At 39.2% G+C, this 25,307-nt stretch overlaps 1 protein-coding gene across 2 annotated transcripts in view; it reads right to left on the bottom strand.

Annotated features, from left to right (window-relative positions):
- Mastl (microtubule associated serine/threonine kinase like) overlaps nucleotides 1–25,307 on the bottom strand; it is a 46,568-nt gene that overhangs the window by 11,578 nt on the left and 9,683 nt on the right. Inside the window, exons 4-9 of one of the 2 annotated variants that reach the window (XM_038333350.1) lie at nucleotides 24,658–24,746; nucleotides 22,412–22,518; nucleotides 21,858–22,005; nucleotides 18,336–18,508; nucleotides 15,045–16,157; nucleotides 13,874–14,015 (exon numbers count right to left, since the gene is read on the bottom strand). In XM_038333350.1, the coding sequence (XP_038189278.1) occupies nucleotides 13,874–14,015; nucleotides 15,045–16,157; nucleotides 18,336–18,508; nucleotides 21,858–22,005; nucleotides 22,412–22,518; nucleotides 24,658–24,746 (1,772 nt within the window). The remainder of the gene's footprint in view (nucleotides 1–13,873; nucleotides 14,016–15,044; nucleotides 16,158–18,335; nucleotides 18,509–21,857; nucleotides 22,006–22,411; nucleotides 22,519–24,657; nucleotides 24,747–25,307) is intronic. The other variant, XM_038333351.1, reaches the window with a different exon arrangement.

Raw genomic sequence — 25,307 nt, 5'->3', positions numbered from 1 at the left:
AATTAAATTAAATTAGAAGTTGCTAATTTCAAGGCCACTTTTTGAATGAAGGAGTATATTTAAAGAATATTTTCTGAAATAGACTTTTTTTTTTCTAAGACAGGGTTTCTCTGTATAGTGAAATAGACCCCTTAATTTCAAGTTAAGAAATGATAACACAGCTGGGATAAGCACCCAGGAGGCAGAGGCAAGCAGTTCTCTGAGTTTGAGGCCAGCCTGGTCTACAGAGTGAGTTCCAGGATAGCCAGAGCTACACAGAGAAACCCTGTCTTGAAAACAAAAACAAAAAACAAAAAAAGAATGACAATTTGAAATGATTATTGTATTTTGCTTGTTTCACCCAAATTTTGACTAGAGGAACCTCTGGTAATTATTGAATGTCCTAAATAGTGTTTTACTATGTGTTTTGTTGATACAAAAATAAAGCTCTAATCTCACAGGGAGTGAGAGCTATCTGAGGTCAAATTTGAAGTACCATGACTCAGGAACATAAATTCAGTTTGCTTTGAAGAACATGGTCCAGGCTGAAGAGATGGATCTGTGATTAAGAGCACTGGCTGCTCTTCCAGAGGACCTGTTCCATTCCCAGCACCCACATGACAGCACACAATCATCTGTAACTCCAGCTCCAGGGATCCAGTATCTCCCTCTGGCCTCACATGGTGCACAGACATATATGCAGGCAAAACACCCATGCAGATAAAATAAAACTTAAGTAAAAACGTCAAAAAAGAAAAAGACATGCTCCACTGTAGAAGTGGTTCCATGCGACTGTATTAACTACATAACAAAAAGTTGGGGCTGGAGAGATGGCTCAGTGGTTAAGAGCACTGGCTGCTCTTCCAAAGGACCTGCGTTCATTTCTCAGCTTCCACATGGCAACTCACAGCTGTCTAGAAAGGATCAGACACCTCCTCTCACACAGATATATATATTCAGGCAAAACATAAATGCACTTAAATAAATAAACATTAAAAAAAGAACAAAGTCATAAATCAAGCTTGACCAAATACACTGATGGTGCCCAAAGGTAGACCATAGAAAAGCAGGAAAAACTCCTTTATAGTTTTCAGATGCTATCTGGTGATATTCTCAAGCTTTTGGATTGGTGAAAGCTAGTGGTTTGCCAAGAATGCACTTTTGATTTTGTCCTATTACACATTTTAAATGTTTTTATAGTCCAGGATATTAGGTCAGCAACAGGTGGGCAGGAATGGCTTTCCAATGCACTAAAAATGCCCAAGACAGCTTGACTCTGGCCTGCACTATCTTAACGCTCCATAATCACTATGTTCAATCATTTGGTCTTGCAGAATCTTTAACACAGATGTGGACTTTTCTTTCTGGGAAGTTTATTCACTGGTCCCCATAGTGGCCAAATAGTCACATTTTGTGGAGGCAAAGGCCAAATGTTTTTATCCCACAAGGCTAGGAAGTCTAAATAGTGCTGTCTGCAATAGACCAGACTGAATAGACAGAAATGCAGTATTGGAGGGAGGAACACTTACTAAAATCATCAAGAAGTAAATCCACCTATTACAGCCTGAGTCTGATGTTTTTTCTTTGTATCTGGCATTATAGTATTAATATCCTTACAGTTAAAATCATTAAGAAAATAGGCAAGGTGGTGCATGCTTTTAATCCCAGCACTCAGGAGGAAGAGTCAGGTGGGTTTCTTGAGTGTGAGCTAGCCTAGTCTATACTGCAAGTTCCAGGATAGCCAGGGCTACTCAGAGAGCCTGTCTCAATTTCTTTCCAACCCCCTCCCCCAATTAAGATGGTGGCTAAGGTATGGAGCTCAATTTTTGGAGTGCTTGCCTTTCATGCTGGGTTCAAGTCCTAGCACTCTAGAACTGGAGGCAGAAGGATTAGAAAGTTCAAAGTTTTCCTTACCTACATGATGAGTTCAAGGTCAGCCTGAGCTACATGAGATCTGGTCTTGAAATAATAACAGTATGGCTTAAAGAAGTAAAGGTAGCAGCTGAGAGGAACAATCAATTTAACAGACCAGGCTGAATGTATGTTTCCCTATGTGTCTACAGTCCTTTGAACTATATGCAATGTTTTGTTTGGAGTATTTTATTTTTCCTTTTTACTAGTTTGATTGCATTGCTATGACCTCATGAGGAATGGCTAGTTCAGACTTTTGGAATGATCAGCTTTAAATATCTAGGTAATTATAACTCCTGTGATTATTAACTATATTTGTCCCATTATTTTGTTATTATATCAGATTTTAATTTAGGGATATAAATGAAAAGTCACAGAAGAAATCAGATAACAATATTATTTTAAATTTTCTTCTAGAAAAATTATCTTTTTCCAGTGTGCCAACTATTATTAGTGACAGGGACTGGAACTGGAGTTACAGAGTGGTGAGCTGCCATGTGTGTGCTGAGACTTGAACCTGAGTCCTCTTAAAGAGCACTGCTGCTGATCAATGTCCCCAGCCTATTTAAGGGATTTTTAATAAGCTTTAAAGGTTCACTACGGTAAAATTAAACAATATATGTATATAGTAAGTATGTTTTTATTGTTTGTAAACCTGTTCGTGCTCACTTTACCCTCCTAGCTTTGTCTTTATTCCTTTTCTATTTTGAAAAAAACTTTTAGTATAAAATACATTTTATTGTAGAAAAATCTGTCCTTAATATGAGATAAAGGTAGTACATCTCAGGCAGACTTCACTGCTGTTTGGATTCTTAGAAAGACTCTTAACACATTTTTCTTGGTCTTTGAGTTTGAGAGTTAAAGAATGTCTCATTTCCACAAGAGCTGGACAAAGTAATAACTGACATTAAGACAATGTCTTAATTTTGTTTTAGCAAAATACACAGGATGGGAAAATACTGCCAGACATCTTTCTGTGTTATCCCTGAAGTTGTGATTTCAGGCAGAAAAGGAGGAGCTAACAAATGATTACTTTTTCCTGGAGGAAACAATGAATAGACTACTGCAAGCAGAGAAAGTGGGAGAGCATCAGAGGTCACAACAGGTAGATCAGGTAGTCGGGAAGCGATGAGAGCCCAAGAGCAATTCAGTAAAATGGGGCAGGCAGCACACAGATTGAACTATACAGCTCTACAAGGGGCAAGGAAAGCAGAAGCCTTATCCAAAAGGTGAGCCAGGGAATGCTGAAAAGAATGGCAGTCTATCCAGAGGAGCAGCCCACAGATCCTTCAGTGCAGTTAAGGTTCATGAGACATGGACTCTAGTGCAATTAATGAGATAGCAGAGAAGCCTATTTTTGTATAGGACTGAGTTGCACAGGGGCTATATATCAGGAAACAATCGTAAGTCAGGGATCCTAGAGTCAACCCGCCCTAGCCAAAGGACTAAGACAGCTGTGGGAGGTAAAGTGGATGGGGTGGGCTGGATGACACATAAGTCAGGGATCCTGGAGTCGACCCGCCATGGCCACAGGACTAAGAGACAGTGTAGAACTCTAAAATAACTCTGAGGCCCCTCAGCCTTAGTGCTTTCCCCCCTCCCCTGGGAACCAGGAATCTAACAGTTACCCACACACCTACTGAAATGTTAGAAACTTTCCATCTCTGTGAGTCTTTGTGAATGTTCTCCAGATAGAACGCAGTTGTTGAAATTGGGGCAAGATAACTCTTAAGATGTTGACTCAGTTCCTGATGTGTTGACTCAGTCCCTGGAAAGGGATCAAAGTAACCCTCAAATGTTTCCTCTTACCTCACCTGATCTGGCAACCACGTTCCATCCCTGGCTCGGACCAATTATTGTAAACAGCCATTTGAATAAGCCAATCCCAATAGTTGGAAAACAACCCCAGAGTCCCCCCCCCCCTTGTTTCTATGGATTTTTGCTTTAAACATAGCCTTTACCAGCTATTCGGGGTCTTTCTGTCTTCTTGAGTGCTGAAAGACCCTGTCGCAACAGAATTAATTAAATCCTCCATGTTTTTACATCAACTATGGTGTGAGAGTGTCTTCTTGGGGCAACTCCTCCTGGGTAGTTGGACTCTAGGGCCCAACAACAGTTGTGGGAGGTAAAGAGGATGGGGTGGGCTGCATGACACAAAGAACAGTTCAGGTGGCAGTCGACTCACATTAGTCAGTGAAGTGGAGCTGGGAGCAGACTCCTTCACCTGTAGCTTTGGAGCCTGATGCCAAGTCTAGGTCAGAAGGAAATCAGTTTAATACTTTTCTATTTGCTCCTGCATTACTTATTAATTTATTTTGCTTTGTGTGTGTGCTGTATGCATATGTGTAGTAATATTTTGTTTATGTTTTAACCAATAAAGCTTGCGTAAAGATCAGAGTGCAGACGTAGCCACACTAGTCAGTCATAGAGGCCAGGGAGTGGTGGCACACTCCTTTAATTCTAGGACTCAGGAGACAGAGGCAGAGCATCTGTTAGTTCAAGGTCGCCCTGGGCTACACAAGATTGAACCTAAAAGAGAAACAGAGCTGAAACAAAGGTAATCCCAGCATTTGGGATCACATGCCTTTAATCCCAGAACTAGCGAGGCGGAGAGAGAAATATAAGGCGGAAGGAGACAGGAGTTCAGAGCAGTCTGAGGTTTGGTGGAGACAGTTGCAGTCTGAGGATGAAGTCTGAGAAGACAGTCTGAAGACAGGATTGCCTCTTTGGCCTAAGCATTGGTAGAGGTAAAAGAACGCTCTAGTGGTTGTCCTTTCTACTTCTCTGATCTTCAGCATTAACCCCTATATCTGACTCTGGGTTTTTTGTTTTTTTTTTTTTTAATTTTTTGATTTTTCATGACAGGGTTTCTCTGTGGCTTTTGAGCCTGTCCTGGAACTAGCTCATGTAGACCAGGCTGGGCTCAAATTCACAGAGATCCGCCGGCCTCTGCCTCCAAAGAGCTTGGATTAAAGGCGTGTGCCACCACCGCCCGGCCTGACTCTGGGTTTTTATTATTAAGACCAATTAGAATTCGTGCTACATGTGGTGCCCAACTTTTGGGGTATGAATTCATGAAAAAGCCGTTTGCCTGTGACTTTGAGACCACTGGCATAGGCCGGAGCTACATGTAGTCGGAGTTCTGCTCTACCCACTAGATTTTCCTTTCTTTCTCTCCTGGTAGGCTTTGGACGCCCTTCTTAGGCTGCTGCCAAGCTAGGTAGCTGCCTTAAAATCCAGCCAGGATTCTGCTGTTCTGTGCAGCAGCCATCAGCCTCACATCTTCAGCAGCAGCAGCAGCAGCAGAGGAGTTGAGAAAATTGGGAATTCTTAAAGAGAAGAGTTAGTTAAAAGTGAGATTTTTTTTCCCATGCTAAAACATGGGAAAAATTATGATAAAGTAAGTTAGGTCATTGATTACATAATGCATGATTTTAAAATGGAACAATTAAATGAAAGGATAATCAGTTTAACTGGGATTGATATACTGTTAATTATCAGTCTGATAATCCTTATTATTTGATAATTCTTGGTTTATCTCTTAAAAAGCTGTTTGGTATGAATTCCAAGATATAGGCCTTAGAAAAATTTAATAAAACAGATCATAGAGATATATGGCTGTGATCATATAGATGTAATTATAGAGATTATAAGGTTAGAGAACATCAGTCTAAGGTTTTCAAACAACTAACCTTAAAGGAATTGCCAAATAATAGATATTCCCAAGACTGTGTAAGAGCTGAATGTACTTCTGTAGCAATATTAAAGAGATTCTAGGAAGCGAAAGTTTCATATGGCATGCATTCACCATTTTGAAGCAGATGTTAAAGCTGTGGTCAACTTGTAATAGAATTATCCCTAAAGACTGGATAGATTTGATTACAATAGTCTTGAAGCCTGGTCCACAATTACAATGGAGGATGTGGGGGGCTGGAGAGATGGCTCAGGTTAAGAGCATTGCCTGCTCTTCCAAAGGTCCTAAGTTCAATTCCCAGCAACCACATGGTGGCTCACAACCATCGGTAATGGGGTCTGGTGCCCTCTTCTGGCCTGCAGGCATACACACAGACAGAATACTGTATATATACTAAATAAATAATAAATAAATAAATACTAAAAAAAAAACCCAATGGAGGATGTGGGTCAAAGAAGAGGCTAAGACCATTAAATAATGGAGTAGAGCTAGAGGTTCAGAAATCTCCGAAGATCAACTGCTTGGAGAAGGAGTTTATGATACTATAGAAAGGCAATCCCCAGATGATGGTCACACCGTGGATTTATGCTGTGCAGCAGCTTTGAAAGCTTGGGAAAAAACTGAAAAAGTAGGAAAGAAGTTTGAATCATTTACTAAATTCATACAGGGCCCAAAAGTAACCTTCATGGATGTCTTACAAAGACTGACTTCAGCAGTAAATAGAATGATACCAGATTCAGAAGCTAGGCAAATAGTAATTGAATCTCTGGCTTTTGAAAACGCTATTTCTCAATGCAAAAGGATAATTGGACCTTTAAAGGCAAGTTCAGCACCTTTGGAAGAATGGATCCAAGACACTATCAATATTTAATCTCATGACCATGATGATTCTTAGATAGGAGAAGTGATTTCCAGAGCTTGAGGAAAAATTGAAATTCAAGTGTTTCAATTATGGCAAACTAGGTTACCTTAAAAGAGACTCTAAACAGGGCATTCCTAGAAACAATGGTTTTTCTAAGCATAATCCAAAGAGTACACTCCTCCCTTCTGGATTATGCAAACATTAGACTAATAAATACAGATCAACACGGGACAGTAATGCACCACTTTAGAGTAGGGGAACTCTTTGAGGCCCTGCAGGCCCCTATGCTAAATTCTGTCAGTCATTTCCTGTCATCACAGAGGAAACACCTTCCCAGAGCAATTAAAGAACCTAATGCCTATTGTAAGAAGCCATAGTACTCTGGATGACAGAACAGCTGTAGAAGAGAGAACAAAAAATTGAGGAAAAAGCTTAAAGTCACTATTTTGGCAAGCATTCATAAATGAACAAAGAACAGAATTAAAAATATGAATAAAGGACATCATTAATGGTCTGGTAGACACAAATGTGGATGTAATTATAATTTCATCAGAATTTTGACATCCAAATTGGCCTCTTCAGGAGGTAAATGTTCAGCTTTTAGGGATTGCAACATTATCTCAGGTAAAACAGAGCACAAGAATAGGGTCAGGAGGACAGAGAGGAAAATTAAAGTCATATGTGGCTAATATGGCAATGAATGTGTGGGGACGTGATTTTTTACAGCAAGAGAACACTCAGATTAACATTCCCCAAATATTAGAAACAACCATATATTTACATATATTTCTGGGAAAAATATTGGAATGTATTGTAAGGAGCAGTCACCAACCATTAAGGTTGTATATCAACAGGGCATAACAGCTGCTGATCTTCCGAAGGCACCAAGAGCCCTACCTCTGAAATGGCTGACAGACAAACCTGTATGAGTTATACAATGGCCTTTAACAAAAGAGAAAAAGCAGGTTTTAGAACAGCTTGTATAGGAGCAACTAGATGCTCACCATATTGAAGAATCAACCAGCCCTTGGAATTCTCCTGTATTTGTTGTTAAAAATAAAATAATCCATAAACAATATCCTAAATCTGTAATTTACCATTACATGGATGACATTTTGTTATCTGACTCAAGGACAGATATACTTTAGAAAGGATGTTTGAAGAAGTAAATAAAGTTTTGCCTAGTTGAGCATTACAAATTACAGAGAAGAATTACAAAGAGGGCATTACAAAATACAGAGAGGAAATTCTATCAATTACTTAGGTTATAAAATAGGTTTATTGAAAATTAGAACACAAAAAGCACAAATTAGGAGAGATTGATTGCAGACACTTAATGACTTTCAAGGATTGCTAGGAGATATTTCCAATCTACTGTTGGGATAATACCCAATCTAATAATTCATTTAAACAAAACCTTAGATGGTGACAAAGACTTAAATAGTACCACAGAATTAATAGCTGAAGTGGAGAAAAAATTGACTTTGATTAAAGAGATTTAAATAAAGTAGAACAAAGCCTTTATAATTCTGTCCAAAAGTCAGAATTATATGCTATTCTCATGGCACTAAGGGATTTTAAAGAAACTCTCAATATATTTACTAATTTGCAATATGCAAAGAGAGTTGTTTTACATATTCAAACTGCTGAATTTATACCAGATGATACAGAATTGACTTCATATTCATCCAGGTGCAAGACATAATCAGGAAAAGGCTTCGTCCCATATACATCACATACATCTGATCCCTTATGGGTCTGCCAGGTCCTCTAGCACAAGGTAATACAGAACTTGATCTATTCTTGAATGGAAATGTGCTGAAGGCCTCAGAATTTCATAAAAAAACATCCTGTCAATAGCAAAGGTTGAAAGAAAGAGTTTCTATTACATGGCAACAAGCTAAGGAGATTGATTATAAGGAGATGTCTTACTTGTCCTTTATATAACCAAACACTGCTCCCTGCAGGGAGTAACCCAAAACGTACTCAAAGGAATGGCAGATGGATGTATTCCACTTTGTAGAACTTGGAAAATTAAAATATGTACACCACACCATTGATACCTATTCAGGTTTGTAATGGGCAACTGCACTGAGCTTAGAAAAGGCTGATTAGCTATAAATTATGGCCATCATGGATATACCTGCACAAATAAAGACAGGCAATGGTCCAGCAACATCTCTAAGAAAATGAAACAGTTTTGCTTATTATAATATAAAGCATATTACAGGTATACCAAACAATCCTACAGGTCAGGTCAGGCAGTTATGGAAAGATCAAATTGAATTATAAGGGTCATGTCAAACAAACAGAAAGGGATTGATAATACCCCCAGAAATAGATTGTATAATGCTTTATTGATCTTGAATTTTCTTAATGTTAATGAGAAAGGAACAATGGCAGCAGAAAGACATTGGGTAACAGAAAAATCTTCTGAATTAAATCAGCCAGTGTATTTCAAGGATGTGTTGACCTGAAATAGAAACCAGGAGATGTGCTACGCTGGGGAAGGATTTCGCTCTTGTTTCCAAAGGAGAAGAAAAGCTATGGATACCATCAAAATTAGTAAAGATGAGGTTTGAAAAGAGAAAGCTCTTGAGAAAGAAATGAGACTTCATCCACAGAGGTGACAATCATACAGGTGGTAAGAAAAAAGTTGAGATGCCTTGGACATCTAGATGGCTAAAGAATAAAAGACGGCTATCTAGAAAGGATCACCAAGCAAAGAGAAATTTGACTTGTGGTACCATATCCTCTGAAGGGTAAAATTTCATTACCTCAACACACACACAGACACACACACACACACACACACACACACACACACACACACACACACAGAGAGAGAGAGAGAGAGAGAGAGAGAGAGAGAGAGAGAAAGAGAGAGAGATTTTTCAGTATAATAATAAGCCAAAATCACTTAAAAATCAAATATGATTTTGGAGTTGGACAATGGCTATCGTTCTCTAAATCAAAGCATGTTGTTATAAGAAAAATTCAGCATTTCTGTCTCATATCAGGATCTATCTGGTGTGGGACAGAAAGAAGAAAGAATTTAGGCAAAATTTTACTTCTTCCCATACCTATTTTTGTCTCTATAGTATTTTTTTTTAAAAATATGTCTACATGAATAATGTTTGAGTTTTCCACAATGAAGAATAAATTTTCCTGCAGTAATCTTTAAAGTTTCTAGGAAGAAGATGGGGCCCACAACAACCATTCCACCTAGTAGATAATGATGTAATAAAGCTGATATTGCCACTTTATGATTGGTTTTCGGTTACAGGCTGCTCAAGATGATTCCAACTTGGTTAGCTGAGATGGTGCACCTTTTTGCAATGAACTTCAAATTAGAACTTCAGAAAAACCTTACCAGCTACTCAGAGACTATTTGCAATTCTACCAGACAGTAATTTTGAAACTTAATCATCATTTTAGTTTTTACAGGATCCCATAGAAATAACATCGCCCCCCATGACAGTTGGAAGTAATTCTAGAAGACGATGTACCCTCTCCCAACAAAGTTTGTACTCTGTGTTAGGGAGATCTATAAGGTATTAGGGGTGATTAAAAGTAGTCTAGGGTTTGGGATTGGGGGTGAAAATTAAGTAGGGATCTCTTTTCAAAAAGAAAAAAGGGAGACTGGATGGGATAATAGGTAATAATAATAGTGAGTAATATAACACTTGTAAGCTATTATTTATAGACAGTTTACATTGTTATAAATTCTTGTATAATGATACAAATTCAATTATATTTGTTATATTCAATATGGCCCTATTTCTCTTTACAATATTTGTTCACCTGTGCAAAGTTGTCATATTGTATGCATACTGTTTCTATCTCTGCTTAAGATATTTTGTATCATATTTCACTATACATTTCTACCTCTGATCAAGATACTTATATATATTGCTTAAATTTTGAGGTCATTTTCTGCACAGTTGTTTATTTTAATATGAAGTCTTAGTCTTTAAACTATATAGGTATTAAGAATTATAGGAGCTTTTTTTTATATTTATTTATTTATTATGTATACAATATTCTGTCTGTGTGTATGAATGAAAGCCAGAAGAGGGCACCAGACCTCATTACAGATGGTTGTGAGCCACCATGTGGTTGCTGGGAATTGAACTTAGGACCTTTGGAAGAGCAGGCAATGCTCTTAACCTCTGAGCCATCTCTCCAGCCCGGAGCTTTTTTTCTTATTGGTAAAACTGGCCTTTGGTCAAAGATCTGTCCCTGCCTCCACCACTGATGAAATGAGCAGCGTCCAGACAGGACAAGCAGGATATAAACAAAAAGACTGTCAAACCTTATCAAGACAGGCTAAGACAATTTTTCAATTTTTCTCTGTCTCTGAAAATGGTCTGTCAGTTACTCTAGGCCTTAGCCAAAGTTGGTTGCCCCAACATTGCAAATGAGACTTTGGGTGATTGTCCAGGAGGCAGGTTGTCTCTATTATTTATTGCACCTTTTGGAAGTTGCTTGATTGCACTTCCTGTTTACTTAAGTAATATTATTTCCCCTTCTCAGGTCTTTGATCAGGTTGAAGACTAGACAGTTATAGTTACTTTCCTCCCAAGCCAAGCCATTTCTAATACAAGACTTAGACTCCTTAGGATAGGATAACTATTGAAACATTTAGCATATGCTTCTTGCTTTATATTGTTTATGCTGGTTGTGATTCTAATTTTTATACTTGATATTTGTTCTTATTGTATATAGCTTTGTATTGGGTTTGTAACTCTCTTATTTAGACAGATATTTAGAAAAAGTTTAACCTGCCTTTCTCGAGTACTGCAAGGTACCTGGAATTTAGATGCTTATCTTGCAGTTCCTATTATATAAATCCAGAGTGTAAAAGAACTGTTAAAGTTGTACAACTCTTAACTGTTTTAGTTGCTTTTCTCATTGCTGTGACCATAAAATGAGGTTAAATTCTGCAGCTGGAACAAAGTTTAGGGCTAACTTTGTAGTCACGAGCACTTTAGCCCAGACTAAGGTGGGCTTCTCTGCATCAGTGAGACTGCAAAGGCAAAACCACTGGAGCTGCAGATGTGGCCCAGTGGTAAAGCTCTTCCTTAGGGAACATTTAAGGACTTTTTCTTTCTTTTTTTTTTTTTTTTTTTTTTTTTTAAAAAAAAAAACAATCATCAGCCCCAAAGTGAACAAACATAAAATAAATGGCTACATGCTCTACAGTGTTTGCTCCCCTATACCCAGAGAGGTCTCTTTGGACTGTATGTTGTGAAAAATGCATATTTGTGTGTGTATGGGAGTATGTACACATGAGGAGGTCAAAGGTTCATGTAAAATGTCTTCTTATATCAGTCTCTGCCTAAGTTTTTGAAACAGGGTCTCTGGCTAAACCTGCAACTCATTGCTCTGCTAAGACCTCAGGCCAACACGACCCCAGATCCTCCTGTCTGTCAAGCTAAGATTATAGGCATTGGCCACCATACCCCCCTCCTCACTTCATGGCTCACTTTTATGTGGATACCCTTGTGGGATTTGAACTCAGGTCCTTATGCTTGCATGCCAAACACTGCACTAACTGAGCCATCTATCTCCTCAGCCCAAGTTATTTCTTCTTTCCATTTCACCACTTTAAATGCTATACGGCAGAGATGTCATGCATTCCTTTATATAAATAACAAAGAAATGTATTTATTTAAATCATTTACTTGACAGGTGTAGTGACACATGCCTGTAATCCCAGGACTTAGGAGGGAGAGGCAGAAGGATCTCTAAGTTTGAGGCCAGGCTGGTCTACATAGCAAGACTGAAGGGACACTAGCTCACTAGAGCGTGTGGCTCTGGCAGGCCTTGCTTCAACTATTAGATTATATTCCTAAAGCTAGCTACCACAATCTTGGGAGTCCAGGAATAGAATATAGAAACAAAGGATCCAGTCCAGGAACATAGAAATATAAAGTTGTAAGCACTAGCACATTTTGGAAGAAAAAAAAAATAAAGCTGGCTGCCACTGTTAACCTTTAACAACACTTTCTGCCTTAAAAGCAGACATCCTGGCAGCCACTGTGTACAGAGGTAAACTTTTAACAATTGTCTCCTGCTTCTCAGCTTCCCAGCCAGGCAGGTACTGGGGACAAAGGTTAGCTTCTAACTACTGCCTCTATGGGACCCTTTGCTTGCATTCCCTTGATTTTTAGCTGTCTGCTATGTGACTCTACTCTTTTCCTTGCATTCTTTCAGGGACAGTGAAAAGTGGCCGTGTCCGTCACAGGCTTTCGCAAGCACGCTAAGTTAACATTCTAACGTCCTGTAACCAAAAGTTGTAAAACTTAAAATGTAATGTGACTTTAAGTCTGACCTCAAGTTTGTAAAAACTCTTTGACCCACATCTGGTGCTTGATTTCACTATAAGAGGAGGCTCAAAATCAGCCCCCACTGCCACAGCTTTAGAAGCTGGTCTCTGGCTGTGGTCATAGCTATAGCTGATAAGTTTTGTGTGACCCATAGTGTGTCCCCCCCCCCCCCGGAATAAAGCTTGCTTCTGGTTTAATAGACTCTAGTGACCTGTGCCCCCATCACGGCATGCCCTGGACCCATCAGGTCTATTCCCTTATTTGACTACTTTTTTCTCCTGAGGCTAACTACCAAAGCCCAGCAATCAGAAGCCCCCTTTGGCTCACCTAATTAACATGCCCAATTAAAATTAAACAGTTCATCCCAACACGGAGTTTCCCCTTTACCTTTACAAACTGCCATCTGTCCGTGTGCCGCGTCTCTCTCTCCTCTCTATCCAGAGGCAGTCCCTTGTCCCTCCAGGATAAATATCCCCACCGCCTCTCCTTGGTCCCCTTCTCCCTCATCTTCCAGCTCCTTTACCACCGCATCCTAGCACATTTTAACACGCGTTTCCTCTTTTTCTCCCCCACCTTTTTTTGTTGTTGTTGTTGTTTTTGTTTTTGTTTTTCGAGACAGGGTTTCTCTGCAGCTTTGGAGCCTGTCCTAGAACTAGCTCTGTAGACCAGGTTGACCTCCAACTCACAGATCTGCATGCCTCAGCCTCCCAAATGCTGGGATTAAAGGCGTGCGCCACCACTGCCCGCTCCCCTTTTCTCTTCTTAAGAATGATACCTGCAAGGTCATTTGCTGCTGTTTTCAGAGTCAGAAAGTAGCCACTTTTAACTTTTCTTTCTCCCTGCAGTCAGGTTTGGGTGTGACTTGTGCAGGAGTCCCCTTCAAAGACCCCGTCTTCAACCAACAACAAAAGTAAACAAATAAAAAAACACATGCCACAGTGTGGACGTTAGAGGACAGTGTCTGGAGAAGAGGAACCATCTGGGTCCTAGGGGTTGAACACAGATCATCAAAGAAATTTAAAACAATTTCACATAAAAGGGTAAGGCAGCCATTGGTAAAAATTCGAAACCTAAGACACATAATATATACCTTACCATGGGCTGTACCCAGTAAGAGCTCAGGTGCCAGGTAATCTGGAGTTCCCAGAATTCGCCCATCATGCACTGGGGCTGCCCCTCTTCTCACACTCTTTGGAGTTCTGTATGATGTTCCTAACTTGACTTGATTTGGAGTCTGCTAATTCAAGAAGAGTTCAAGATACAACAAATATTAATTTCTTTTAGATGAACAAAAGCATTGAAGCAACAACAACAAAAAGCCTCCAGGTTTAAATGATACATTCAAAACCTTGATCATGGATTGGAAAATAGACTAATTGGTCACAATTATGAAAAGGCCCATATATAATAAAATTCAATAGTTCAGATAACATCAATCATTTCAATAAGATGACTTTAAAAGAAAAACATTTAAAAATACCCAAGAACAAAATTTTATTTTCTTTTGAGATAGTTTTACTATGTAGCCCATACTGATTTCAAACCTATAATCCCACTGCCTTAGCGTCTAAGAGTTAAGATTATGGGATTATAGCAAGGTATCCTGTCTAAGAAAAGTATCTTGACAGTCTGGATTGATACAAAGAATAAGAAAAGCCATGGCTGACAAATGATTGAATTATTAAGACAACCTGTAAGAGCTGTCTCACAAGTAAGTAAGTGTCTGTCACTTCTTGTACTAAGTCATACTTAAGAGGCTTGAAGGTAATTGCTGCTTAAAAAAAACCTTTAAAAAGAAGTATGAGGGGCTTTTATCCCTTACAGGAAGTTGGAAAATAGGGTCTGAGGTTAAGGAACATCTAAGCCCTTAAAGGAAAACATAAATCTAATAACCTAAATTTGGAGCTTAATCTTTTTATAATGACTCTTTAAGGGAATAAAAGAAATAGAATTTTTGGCTTATACAAGTATAGAGAATAAAGACAAATAATTGAAATATATATGTTGGAGGATAAGATAGATTTCAATTTCATATTTCAAAGTACTTGTTAAGATCAGTGAAATATGTATTTTCTTAGAAAAGCAGTTATTCAACTGTTATGATTAATATACATTAATATACATTACATTTATATGTGAAAAATCTCCAGCAATCCATTGGAGATCAAAATTGTATAATTCATAGCATATAACCTAGCTGAGAGGCAAGAGTATGTTTTAAGTTGTTACTCTAACATCCAAACAGTGCTAGCAAACTGTGATATACCTGATGTGACACACAGGATCTTCCTCTCTGAGTCGGGGTCACAGCCATGGGATAGGAGCCACTGTAATCACAGGAAATGTCCATAGCTTCTAAAGAGTTTATGCTCATCTTGGATGGTTCTGAATTATTGGATGCATTAATATGGCTGTTAAAGCTTCGAAAAGCTACAACATTTGTTTTGCAGGATAGCGGTTTCAATGCCTGTAAAGAGGGAGCTACCATTTGGCTATTATCTTGGATAGAAGTGTGACAATCATCTTTTGGCAAGGAGTTTTCTTGGCAGTTTGATAATACAAGTAGATCTTCAATATTTGATTCTTCAAAACAGCATTCTTTGTTGCTTTTATCAGGTTCTGAGGTCTGAATTTCAAGTGAACTTTCCATCATGGAAATTTCAGGAAAAGAAGAATCTGAATCCAGAGTTTTCGGAGCTCTCCCCTCAGCAGGACACGCAGAATGAGAGCTCAGGCGGTCCTTCTTGCTAGTCATTTCATAGTCTGCATCTAGTTCAGACAGAAGGTTTTTTGCTATCATTGGTATATGTAATTCTTCAGGGGTTTGTTTGCCAGTAAAATAGGCAACAATGTTCTCCTTATTAGCACAGTCATTTTGCTGACTTCTGTGTACTGAGAGCCTAAGATCCTGAACTTCAGTAGTTAGGCCCGTAGTTTGATTTGCATAGCAACCTATCGTTTCCTTGCTATGCTTACACTCTATACAGTTTTTTTTACTTTGTATAATTTCCCGACAAGGACTAGAATCAACCAATTGGAAATTCCTTTTAAAATTTCTTTTACCAAGGTGTTCTTCAGACATACCACTAGAATTTATAGCCCACTGATCAGACTGATGGAAGCCAGGCTGTCTCTCATCAATGGTCATGTTCTCGTTATTTACATTCAGTTCTCTCCCTTCCCAAGAGACCTCCTCAGAGAAGCATTTTCTAGGGAGGTTCACGTGGTTGCTTCTTGTGGCACAGATGGCACTGCTGTCATGAATGGGAGAAAGCGCTAATTCAAGATCTGTTTTTGTCTCAACGGCATTTGTAGATTTTGTATAAGGCATTTCCACTGCATTCCAGCTCACTGTACAGTCTGATGACTTGGTACTTTCCTAAGAGGAGGAAAATGCTACTTTTAGTTATAGACCTTAGATTCCTTAAAAGCTTCTATTTTATGACCACTTACATGAGATCAGTAATCTAATGAACTAGTATGCTACCTTTCTTGTTTTTAAATGAGACAGAAGAATTGTAATAAGAGAACTAAAAACAATTATAGCATAAGTTTACTATATTACATTACTTATAATTACACTGTTTCAAATGAAACACTGGTCAAAATTTAAATAAATTATGTACTAATATTTATTTTGATACCATATTACATAGTAAATAAGAAAAATTAATAGAATATATTTAGGCATATTTAAGGTAGGTCTATATTATAAATAGAGTGCATTATCTGTTTTGCAGTAGAGGTATGGTGATTCTGTTTAAAACAACACAAATGCAAGAGTTTAAAATCTAGTTAACTGAAAAATTAGAGGGCAAACATAGCTATTGTAAACATGTATTTCTACATAAACAATAAAATAAAAACAGAAATACCTAGGAACTAAAATCCATTGTTGGGGATATAACTCAGTGGTAGAGTACTTTCTAACAAACAAAAATAAATAAACTAATAAAAGAAAATCATCAAGAAGATCAATTGACACTGCATCGAAACAAATGCTTTTCTTTCTTTTCTCTTTTTGAGATAGTTTCATGTATCTCAGGCTTGACTTAAACTAACTGTGTAGCAAGAAGATAAGCCTGTGCTGGAATCACGGGTATGTGTCACCAGGCCCAGTTTGTGTGATGCTGGGGATTAATCCCAGAGTGTTGTGCCTGTTAGGCAAGCACTGTACCAACTGAGGTATGTCCCTCTGAGGTAGAAGCCTTTCTTGAAGCTTTTCTTGAAGACCGAATTGAAATATCTGAGGATACGTGTGTCAGAACTTAGTATATATTGACACCGGTACATGGTGACTACGATTTTTTTAAAGAACACTTTCATAGCATGAATCTTCAGCAATCTCTAATACTGCCTTTTCTTTTTTGTTAACCTCTTGGTATTACTGAGGACTGAACCTAGAATCACACGAAACAAGTGCTCTACCACAAAGATACAGCCCACCCTTAACAGTGTGTATTTTTATGCATAAACACCCCACCCTTAACAGTATGTGTTTTTATATATAAACATCAAACTTTAATAACTACCATTAATTTACGTAGTAGTGAGGAATACTTAGTTCTAAGTAAAAAGAAGATTTCTGAATTATAACTCACTGGTTTTCTGGTGTAGAAATGGAGGAACCTGGGGTCAGCATCGTATGATCATCACTCATAGGATCGTAACTGTCCACTGCATATGCTCGCCTACATCCTCATCACTGCATTCTTCAGTGCACAACTAGGTGGGGGAAGGGGGAGCTATGCACAGACAGACAGAGTGCACACTATGATCTCTAGACTACGGAAGGGATTAAATGAGAGTTCTCGGAGTAGGAACCTGTTTACTGTATAACATATAGTATCTACAGCACAGTTGAAAAAGAAAAAAAGACCAGGAAATCTTGCCTTATCTATGTTTGATTTTGCTCTAAAAACCTAAATCTCGAATAATGAGGAAGGTCAGATTTCTGAAAATAAGCAAATCTAACCTAAATTACTTTATTAAATGAAAGACTTATTTTTATTTTTATCAACCTTCTTTGGGGGAGAACTTAACTATAATTTTCTATCTAAGTTCCTATCACCTTTTGTATTTATTAGCACTAATTACTTTATAGAAAAAGCAAAAACAAATTAAGTAAAATAATTTAAAGTACATCCATCCATTTGGCTAACAACTGCCCTGGAATATATACTTTTCCATTCCATTTAATGAGAAATTGGTGGGAAACAGTACAGGAGACATTATGAGCTTTAAAATTATGTAGGTAAACAAACAAACAATTATTCCTGTCTTTATTACAGAAGGAAATTAAGAAGTCTGCCAGGAAGCCAAACATTTTCTATTGGTTTACTTAATCACTCATCAAACTTTGAGCAAGACTCATATCATAACTGAATAAGAAATGAAATAAAGATATTAAAAGAATTTGACAGAATGTCCAGAAAAATAAAGAGCTTTTATAATACTGTAACTGTGGCCATATGACAATGCCACGGACAGGCATGGTGCGGCCATCACTGGTTTCACCTGTGCCACCAGCTTGGGTTTGCACAGACGCTCTCCTCACCTGGCAGTCTCTTTCCCACTTGGGACTGCTGTGGCACTCTGACTCCACACTGGACACGAAGGTCTGGGACCGACTGCTAGTGTCCGATGTTCCCAGCCTTTTCCTGCACTGGAGCAGATTGGAGGTCAGACATTTCACAGGGGCTTCTGGATTGGATGCAAGTCTTTCAAGGCCTCGAGGGAAAAAAATACTTTTTATTTTCACAGCTTTTAGTTCTTTATGAAACTTGACTCTTTCCAGGTAATTGCATATTATATTACATATGATAACTATTGTAAACATTATCTAGTCCCCAAGGATGGTAGTGTGCCTGATATCATTCTTATTATGTTCAGATTCATAAATTATTTCAAATATAGGCAAAGCTCCAACTGTTATAACAAAACAAAATCCATTTTCATTTGTAAAATAAAAGCCAGGATAAGGAAATTTAAATATAACTAGAAGCCGGGCAGTGGTGGCGCACGCCTGTAGTCCCAGCACTCGGGAGGCAGAGGCAGGCGGATCTCTGCGAGTTCGAGGCCAGCCTGGTCTACAAGAGCTAGTTCCAGGACAGGCTCTAGAAACTACAGGGAAACCCTGTCTCGAAAAACCAAAAAAAAAAAAAACCAAAAAAAAAATATATAACTAGAAGGAAATTTATTTTGAGTTATATGATTTTGATGGAGGAGTGTCTATGTGTTACTTTCATTATTAATAAAGAAACTGCCTTGGCCCTTTAAGAGACAGAAAATTAGGTAGGTGGAGTAAACAGAACAGAATGCTGGGTAGAAGACAGTGGGGAGACGCTTTAGGCAGTCACCATAGGCAGTCACCATGCTTCTCCTCTCTGAGATGGACGCAGGTTAAGATATCTCCTGGTAAGCCACCCCTCGTAGTACTATATAAATTACTAAATATGGGTTAAAGCAAGATATGAGAATCAACCAATAAAAAGCTACAGATAACGGGCCAGGGGCCAGGCAGTATTTAAATGAATACAGTTTCCGTGTAATTATTTTGGGTAAAGCTAGCCGGGTGGCAGGACACAGCCCCGCCGCTTCTTTCTACATGATTTATTTTAGACTTATAAATAAAGGACAATTTACTGCTGTGCATGACTGAAATATGCTATAAGCTTAGAATGTTACCAGATTTATCCAGATCAATTTATGTTTAATTAAAACTATAGTAGTAATGGAGATGTTGAAATTTATGATGCTCATCAGTGTGAGTTACACAAAGCCATAGGCATTTGCTTTATTTTATTTTATTTTTTTGCAGTGCTCAGGATTGTACCCATGGCGGTGTATATATTTAACAAACATTCTACCGATGAGTTTCACACTTATACCTCCATAGGGAATTTTGTTACATGATAGAAAACTCATACCAGTGTACACTGCAATAAGGCAGTACCTAGAGTACTCTTGCCCCTTCATCCTACATAAATATGCTTATAAATGGTTACTCCTTAGCTTCGTGTGTGTGTTCATTCGAGTTGGAGGCAGAGATCAGTCGGGGGCAGGCACCATGTATCATCATCATCATCTTTGTATGTATTTTCTGAATTTTTTTTTGTTTTTGTTTTTTTGTTTTTCAAGACAGGGTTTCTCTGTGTAGCTTTGGAGTCTGTCATGGAACTTACTCTGTAGACCAGGCTGGCCTCAAACTCACAGAGATCTGCCTGTCTCTGCCTCCTGAGTACTAGGATTAAAGGTGTGAACCACCGCCACCTGGTGTATTTTCTGAATTTTAATTTATTTTTATTTTATATGTATAGGTGTTTTGCTTGCATGTGTGTCTGTACATCATGTGCATGCCTAGTACCCACTGAGGTCAGAAAGCGTGTTAAGATATCCCAGAACTGGACTTCCAGACAGTTGTGAGCTGCCATGTGGGGGCTGGGAATTGAAGCCAGATCCTCTGGAAAAACAGCCAGTGGTGTAACTGCTGAGTCATCTTTCCATTTTTTTTTTTTAAGATAAGATCTCTCACAGGCTAAGAGTTACCCAAGCAGGATTGGCTGGCTGACCAGTCAGCCCAAGGGATCCCTGTCTCTGTTTCCTTAGTTCTGGGATTACAAACGTCCACCATCATGCTTTTTCATACAGAATAAAGGTCCTCACTTTACTTTCAATTAAACACAAGACAACTGTGCTTCTACTGAATTACGTAGACATCTGAAGATTTTATGTCTGTAAAAATGCATATCATGGTGACCTGAATGAGAATGACCTACATTGCCTCATGTTTGGTTAGTTGGTCCCCAGTTGGTAGAGTGTTTGGAAGGATTAGTTGTAGCCTTAAAAGAAGGAGGTGTGTCACAGGGACAGACTGAGGTTTCAAGCTGAGACAAGGTGTTCTCAGCTTCTTGCTTGTAAAGATGTGACCACTCAACTATTGCTCAAGCCACTGTGTCCCAGCTCTGCCATCATCACCTCAAACCTCTAGAACTGGAAGCCCACTAAACCCTTAAACATTTTTGTCAAATTGCCTTGACCATGGTGTTTTATCACAGCAAAAGAAAACTAACACACACACACACACACACACACACACACACACACGACATTAACATAGTAAGCATTACATTTTACAATTAGGAAGGAAATTTCCAAGTCTATCTAATCCAACTTAATTTTTCATACATACACAAATCCTCTAGGTGGATCAGGTTGGCCTCAAACTCAGAGATCCACCTGTTTTTGGTGTTGCTATTAAAGGTGTGTGCCACTATACCCAGCAAAAATACACTTACTTTGAAACACGTTGTGGAGACACAGACCTGTAACTTTAGTCCTCAGGAGGCTGAGGCAAGAGCACTGAAATTTAAAGGTCAACCTGGGCTCAACATTAGCATGGACAACATATTGAGAATTTGTCTCAAAACACCAACAAAACAAAATAAAAAGAAGCGAGCAAACAAACAACAACGTCAAAGCAATGAGCAACAACCAAACCTCAGCCTGTTTTGAGTTTTACATTTAAACTACCTCAGAATCTTTTGGAAATAAAACAAACACTGAAGCTACTTTATCTTTTTCATAAGTCAGAGTTTAGTGGCATTTACTCAACCATCATTCCTAAATTATAGGTAAGTAAATATGATTATCAGCAAGACAGTTTATTCTGTGGGATTTATAAGATCCACTGTGATCATCATTTATGTAATAAAATAAAGGAGTGCCACAGACTGACTATTGGCATTTTAGGTTATTAAATTGCTAGCAGGAATTTAAAATTTTGAGATTTTTTTTTTTTTTATGGGAAAGTTCAGTCAATCACATTCTGTTTAGGGTGTGTCCCCCTGAAGCCAAGAAAAGAAAATAAGAACACCCAGGTGCTCTTGCCTCTTTCTCTTTGTTCCCTGTGCTCCTGGTTGCTGGAATCCTGGTTCTGTAAATTACCTTTTTTTCCATTTTATTAAAACTAAATCGATTATATTAAGCTGGTCTGGTTAATTCTAACTTATCGATCAACCACGCCCCTTCATTTTTTAAAGTACACACTTGGTGGAATAAAGTAGTCTTTTATACTTACATGGCTTTAGCAGCCTGCTAGAATGAGAAGTAGGCTCCTTCTGATCTATGGACATAGGGCAAATTAATCCTTGAGAAAGTTGTGCTTCAGACTTAGGGGCTGAAAACACGGTTGCAGAGTCTTGATCTTTTTCTCCAATTGGTGTGAACTACGAAAAAGCAGAATTATTTGGGGCCAGTGAGATGCTCACAGGTAAAGGCAGCTCCTCCTGAGGACTTGAGTTCAATCCCTAAGTCTCCCATGCGGTGGAAGGAGAGAGCTGACTTCTATAAGTTATCCTCTGCTTCTATTTGTGCACTGTGGTGCACATACCCACACCCACATGTGGTAAAAATGTTCTAAAAAGAAAAATAGTAAAAGCAAAAATTAAAAACAAATACGAAGAGATTCATTTTCAGATGAATATAGAGAACAGATGCCCTACCACCTGAGTCCACAAACTGCCAAAAGTGACGCCCTCATGTCTGATATGTACATCTATTCTAGTGTTATCTTAAAGCAGGCTGAAATTTTAAGTGGTAATGATGGAAAGGTTTTCCTTATTAAGTACTTACAAATCCCAAGGAACTGATGAGAGATAAGACTTGTCCTGGGGTTCGGGAATAATCCTGCTTCGGCTTAGCCATTGACGGTGTTGTAAGAATATCCATCATATTGATATCTATGCAAAGAAAAAATAGGAATGTGGTTAAAAGCATTGCTATCATTGACTATATCAGTAATTATATGTTCTGAACCTTACCTCTCTCTGTTTTTTGAGACAGGGTTTCTCTGTGTGAAGCTCTGGCTGTCCTGGACCGCCTGGAACTCACAGAGCTCCGCCTGCCTCTGCCTCCTGAGTGCTGGTGGCATGCACTACCACCACCAGGCCTTTGTCTCTCTGTTATTAGCTTTACCTACAAAACTGGCTAGTGTAGGATACATATATGCAGAGAACGTTCTGAACTGCAGAGGCAGCATTTACAATTAATTAACTAGTTGAAATCATTAAAAATTGAGAGGTAGAGATATGGCTCAGTGGTAGAGTGTCTTGTCCAGCAGAGCATGCATAAGGCCCTGGGTTCTAGCCTCAGGATGGGAAAAACGTTTTCTACCACAGTCTTGTAAAATAGATAGAAAACAGCAAAATAACTCAGAACACTATCAGCTTTTTAAGAAGCACTCAGTCACTAATTATCAGTTATTTCAATACAAGCAATTGCCACTGCTATTGGCTAGTCACCAAAACAAGACCTCAATGTTGAGAGCAGCACACTCCCTCATTGTGTGATACAGAGAAGTTACAATGAAAGTGAGGTAGGAGTTCCTTCCCTGCTGGCTGGTCTTCACAGAACCAGAGGGTGCAAGGGGGCCGCTGGGGGAAGTCCCTGCTGGCTGGCCCTCACAGTACCTCAGGGTGTGAGGGGACCTCTGGGGGGGGGGAATCCCTGCTGGCTGGCCCTCACAGTACCTGAGGGTGTGAGGGGACCGCTGGTGGTGGGGAAATCCCTGCTGGCTGGCCCTCACAGTACCTGAGCGTGTGAGGGGACCGCTGGTGGGGGGGGAAATCCCTGCTGGCTGGCCCTCACAGAACCAGACGGTACAAGGGGGCCTCTGGGGGTGAATCCCTGCTGGCTGGCCCTCACAGTACCAAAGGGTGCTAGGGGGCCTGCTGGGTGATGGTAGAAATCCCTGCTGGCTGGTCCTTACAGAACCAGTTGGGCCAGGGGGCCACTGGGGTGGGGGGAGGGATTATCAATACCAGGCTTACCCAGCGGTAGATGCTATATACAATAGTGCTGTCAGACTAGGCCAGGCAGGCCCATTGGTGCAATAGTGGCACCATATGTTAAAGGGTAACTTAACCATTCATTCTCTGAGTGGATTTCAGTCCTGCTCTGAGGGACAGAATCCTTGTCTGATACGTTAAACTGAATCAAAAGTTTCATGTTTGGAAATGTCATAGACCTTTGGGAGGGAGGAAGTTCCTCTGCTCTAATCTTGACAAATGGATCTGATGTATCTATTAAATTGACTTCCAAATAATTATGTTTATATCCATAGATCATTGCTGCTGTCAGCTCTAGCTAGAGAAGTTTATTTTTGTAGTGGGTTCAGTAATTACAGATGCTCATACCTGTCAAAGTGATGAGAACAAGTGACTACTGAATGCCCAGCATGAAGAGGCCATTTCTGGCACATATGCTACCTCCCAGGTGCAGGGAACATCACAGACAGGACAGGAAGCATTGCTAGAGCTGGAGAGTGGGGTAAGAATGATGTGCGGTGTTGACTTACAGGAATGACTGTATATGCTTGAGTTCAAGCCAACTGTGATCACCTGAACAAGACCCGCACAAGACAGGGCCTACCCACATCACGACAGTGGTAGGGAGGGGTAACAAGGTCTTCCCTTCCCAAGGATCTGTGTGCAGTTATTGGTGTCTGGGAGAGGAGAGACATTTCCTTCAGGGATGTAGCCACTCTGGATCATATTCTGTTTCAGAAAGGAGAAAGAGAATAGCAGCTGCCAGTTCTTCGTTAAAGATCTAAGAAGTTTTAAGAACTTTTGAAAATCCAAGAATGGTTATTTTCTTTCTTATCTTTTTTCTTCTTTTTTTGGTGCTAGGATTGGATTCAGTTAGCAAACATTCTGCCACAGACCCCAAGGCCCCTTTTGATGGGGGGAAACAGTATGACATACTCATTTCTAGCCTATCTCAGAATACCCATCACATTTTATCTAATGTAAATTAACAAAAAAAGTTACGTTAATGAAATAGAATGTCTGAAGTTGGCACTTACCTGCCATTATTCTTACCTCTATTCAGAGTAACTTTGGAAAGGCCAAAATCTGTCAGTTTAATATGACCCTCATTGGAAATAAGCATATTGTCTGGTTTCAAATCCCTGGACATACAAAAGGCAAATAGATACAAAAAGTAGTTAGATGGGAGTGGGAGGTTGGGGAATTGCAAGAGGAAATGCAATTATTTTCTTTAAAATAGAAGTCCTCATGAGTGGCTCAGTAAAGCCTAGAAAACAGTCCTCAAAACCATCTATTACATATTGGAATCTACAAAAAATTTATATGATTCAATACTAGATACTGTTTGGCATTCTATTTAGATATCTTATCCACCACCAATTCAAATGTATATTCACCCCTTTAAAGCAAGGCGTGGTTAAGTTTTAACAGCGCAGAGCTATTAAGCCTTTCTCTGAGCAGAGAAGGGCATGCACATCAGCTGAGACCACAGACCATCGCTTCTGTATGTGATGGAGGACTGTCATTGGTTAATAAAGAAACTGCCTTGGCTTTTTGCTAGGGCAGGATTTAGATAGGTGGAGTAGACAGAACAGAAGGCTGGGAAGAAGGGAAGTTAGGAAGACACGATGAAGCTCCGGCCCAAGATGGACGTGGGTTAAAATCTTCCTGGTAAGCCTCCACATCGTAGTGCTAAACAGATT

Source organism: Arvicola amphibius, chromosome 6 (genome assembly GCF_903992535.2).
Source record: "Arvicola amphibius chromosome 6, mArvAmp1.2, whole genome shotgun sequence".
In the NCBI taxonomy this organism is placed as follows: domain Eukaryota; kingdom Metazoa; phylum Chordata; class Mammalia; order Rodentia; family Cricetidae; genus Arvicola; species Arvicola amphibius.
The sequence above is the reverse complement of the archived record's forward strand: the minus strand, read 5'-3'. Positions and strand labels throughout refer to the sequence as shown.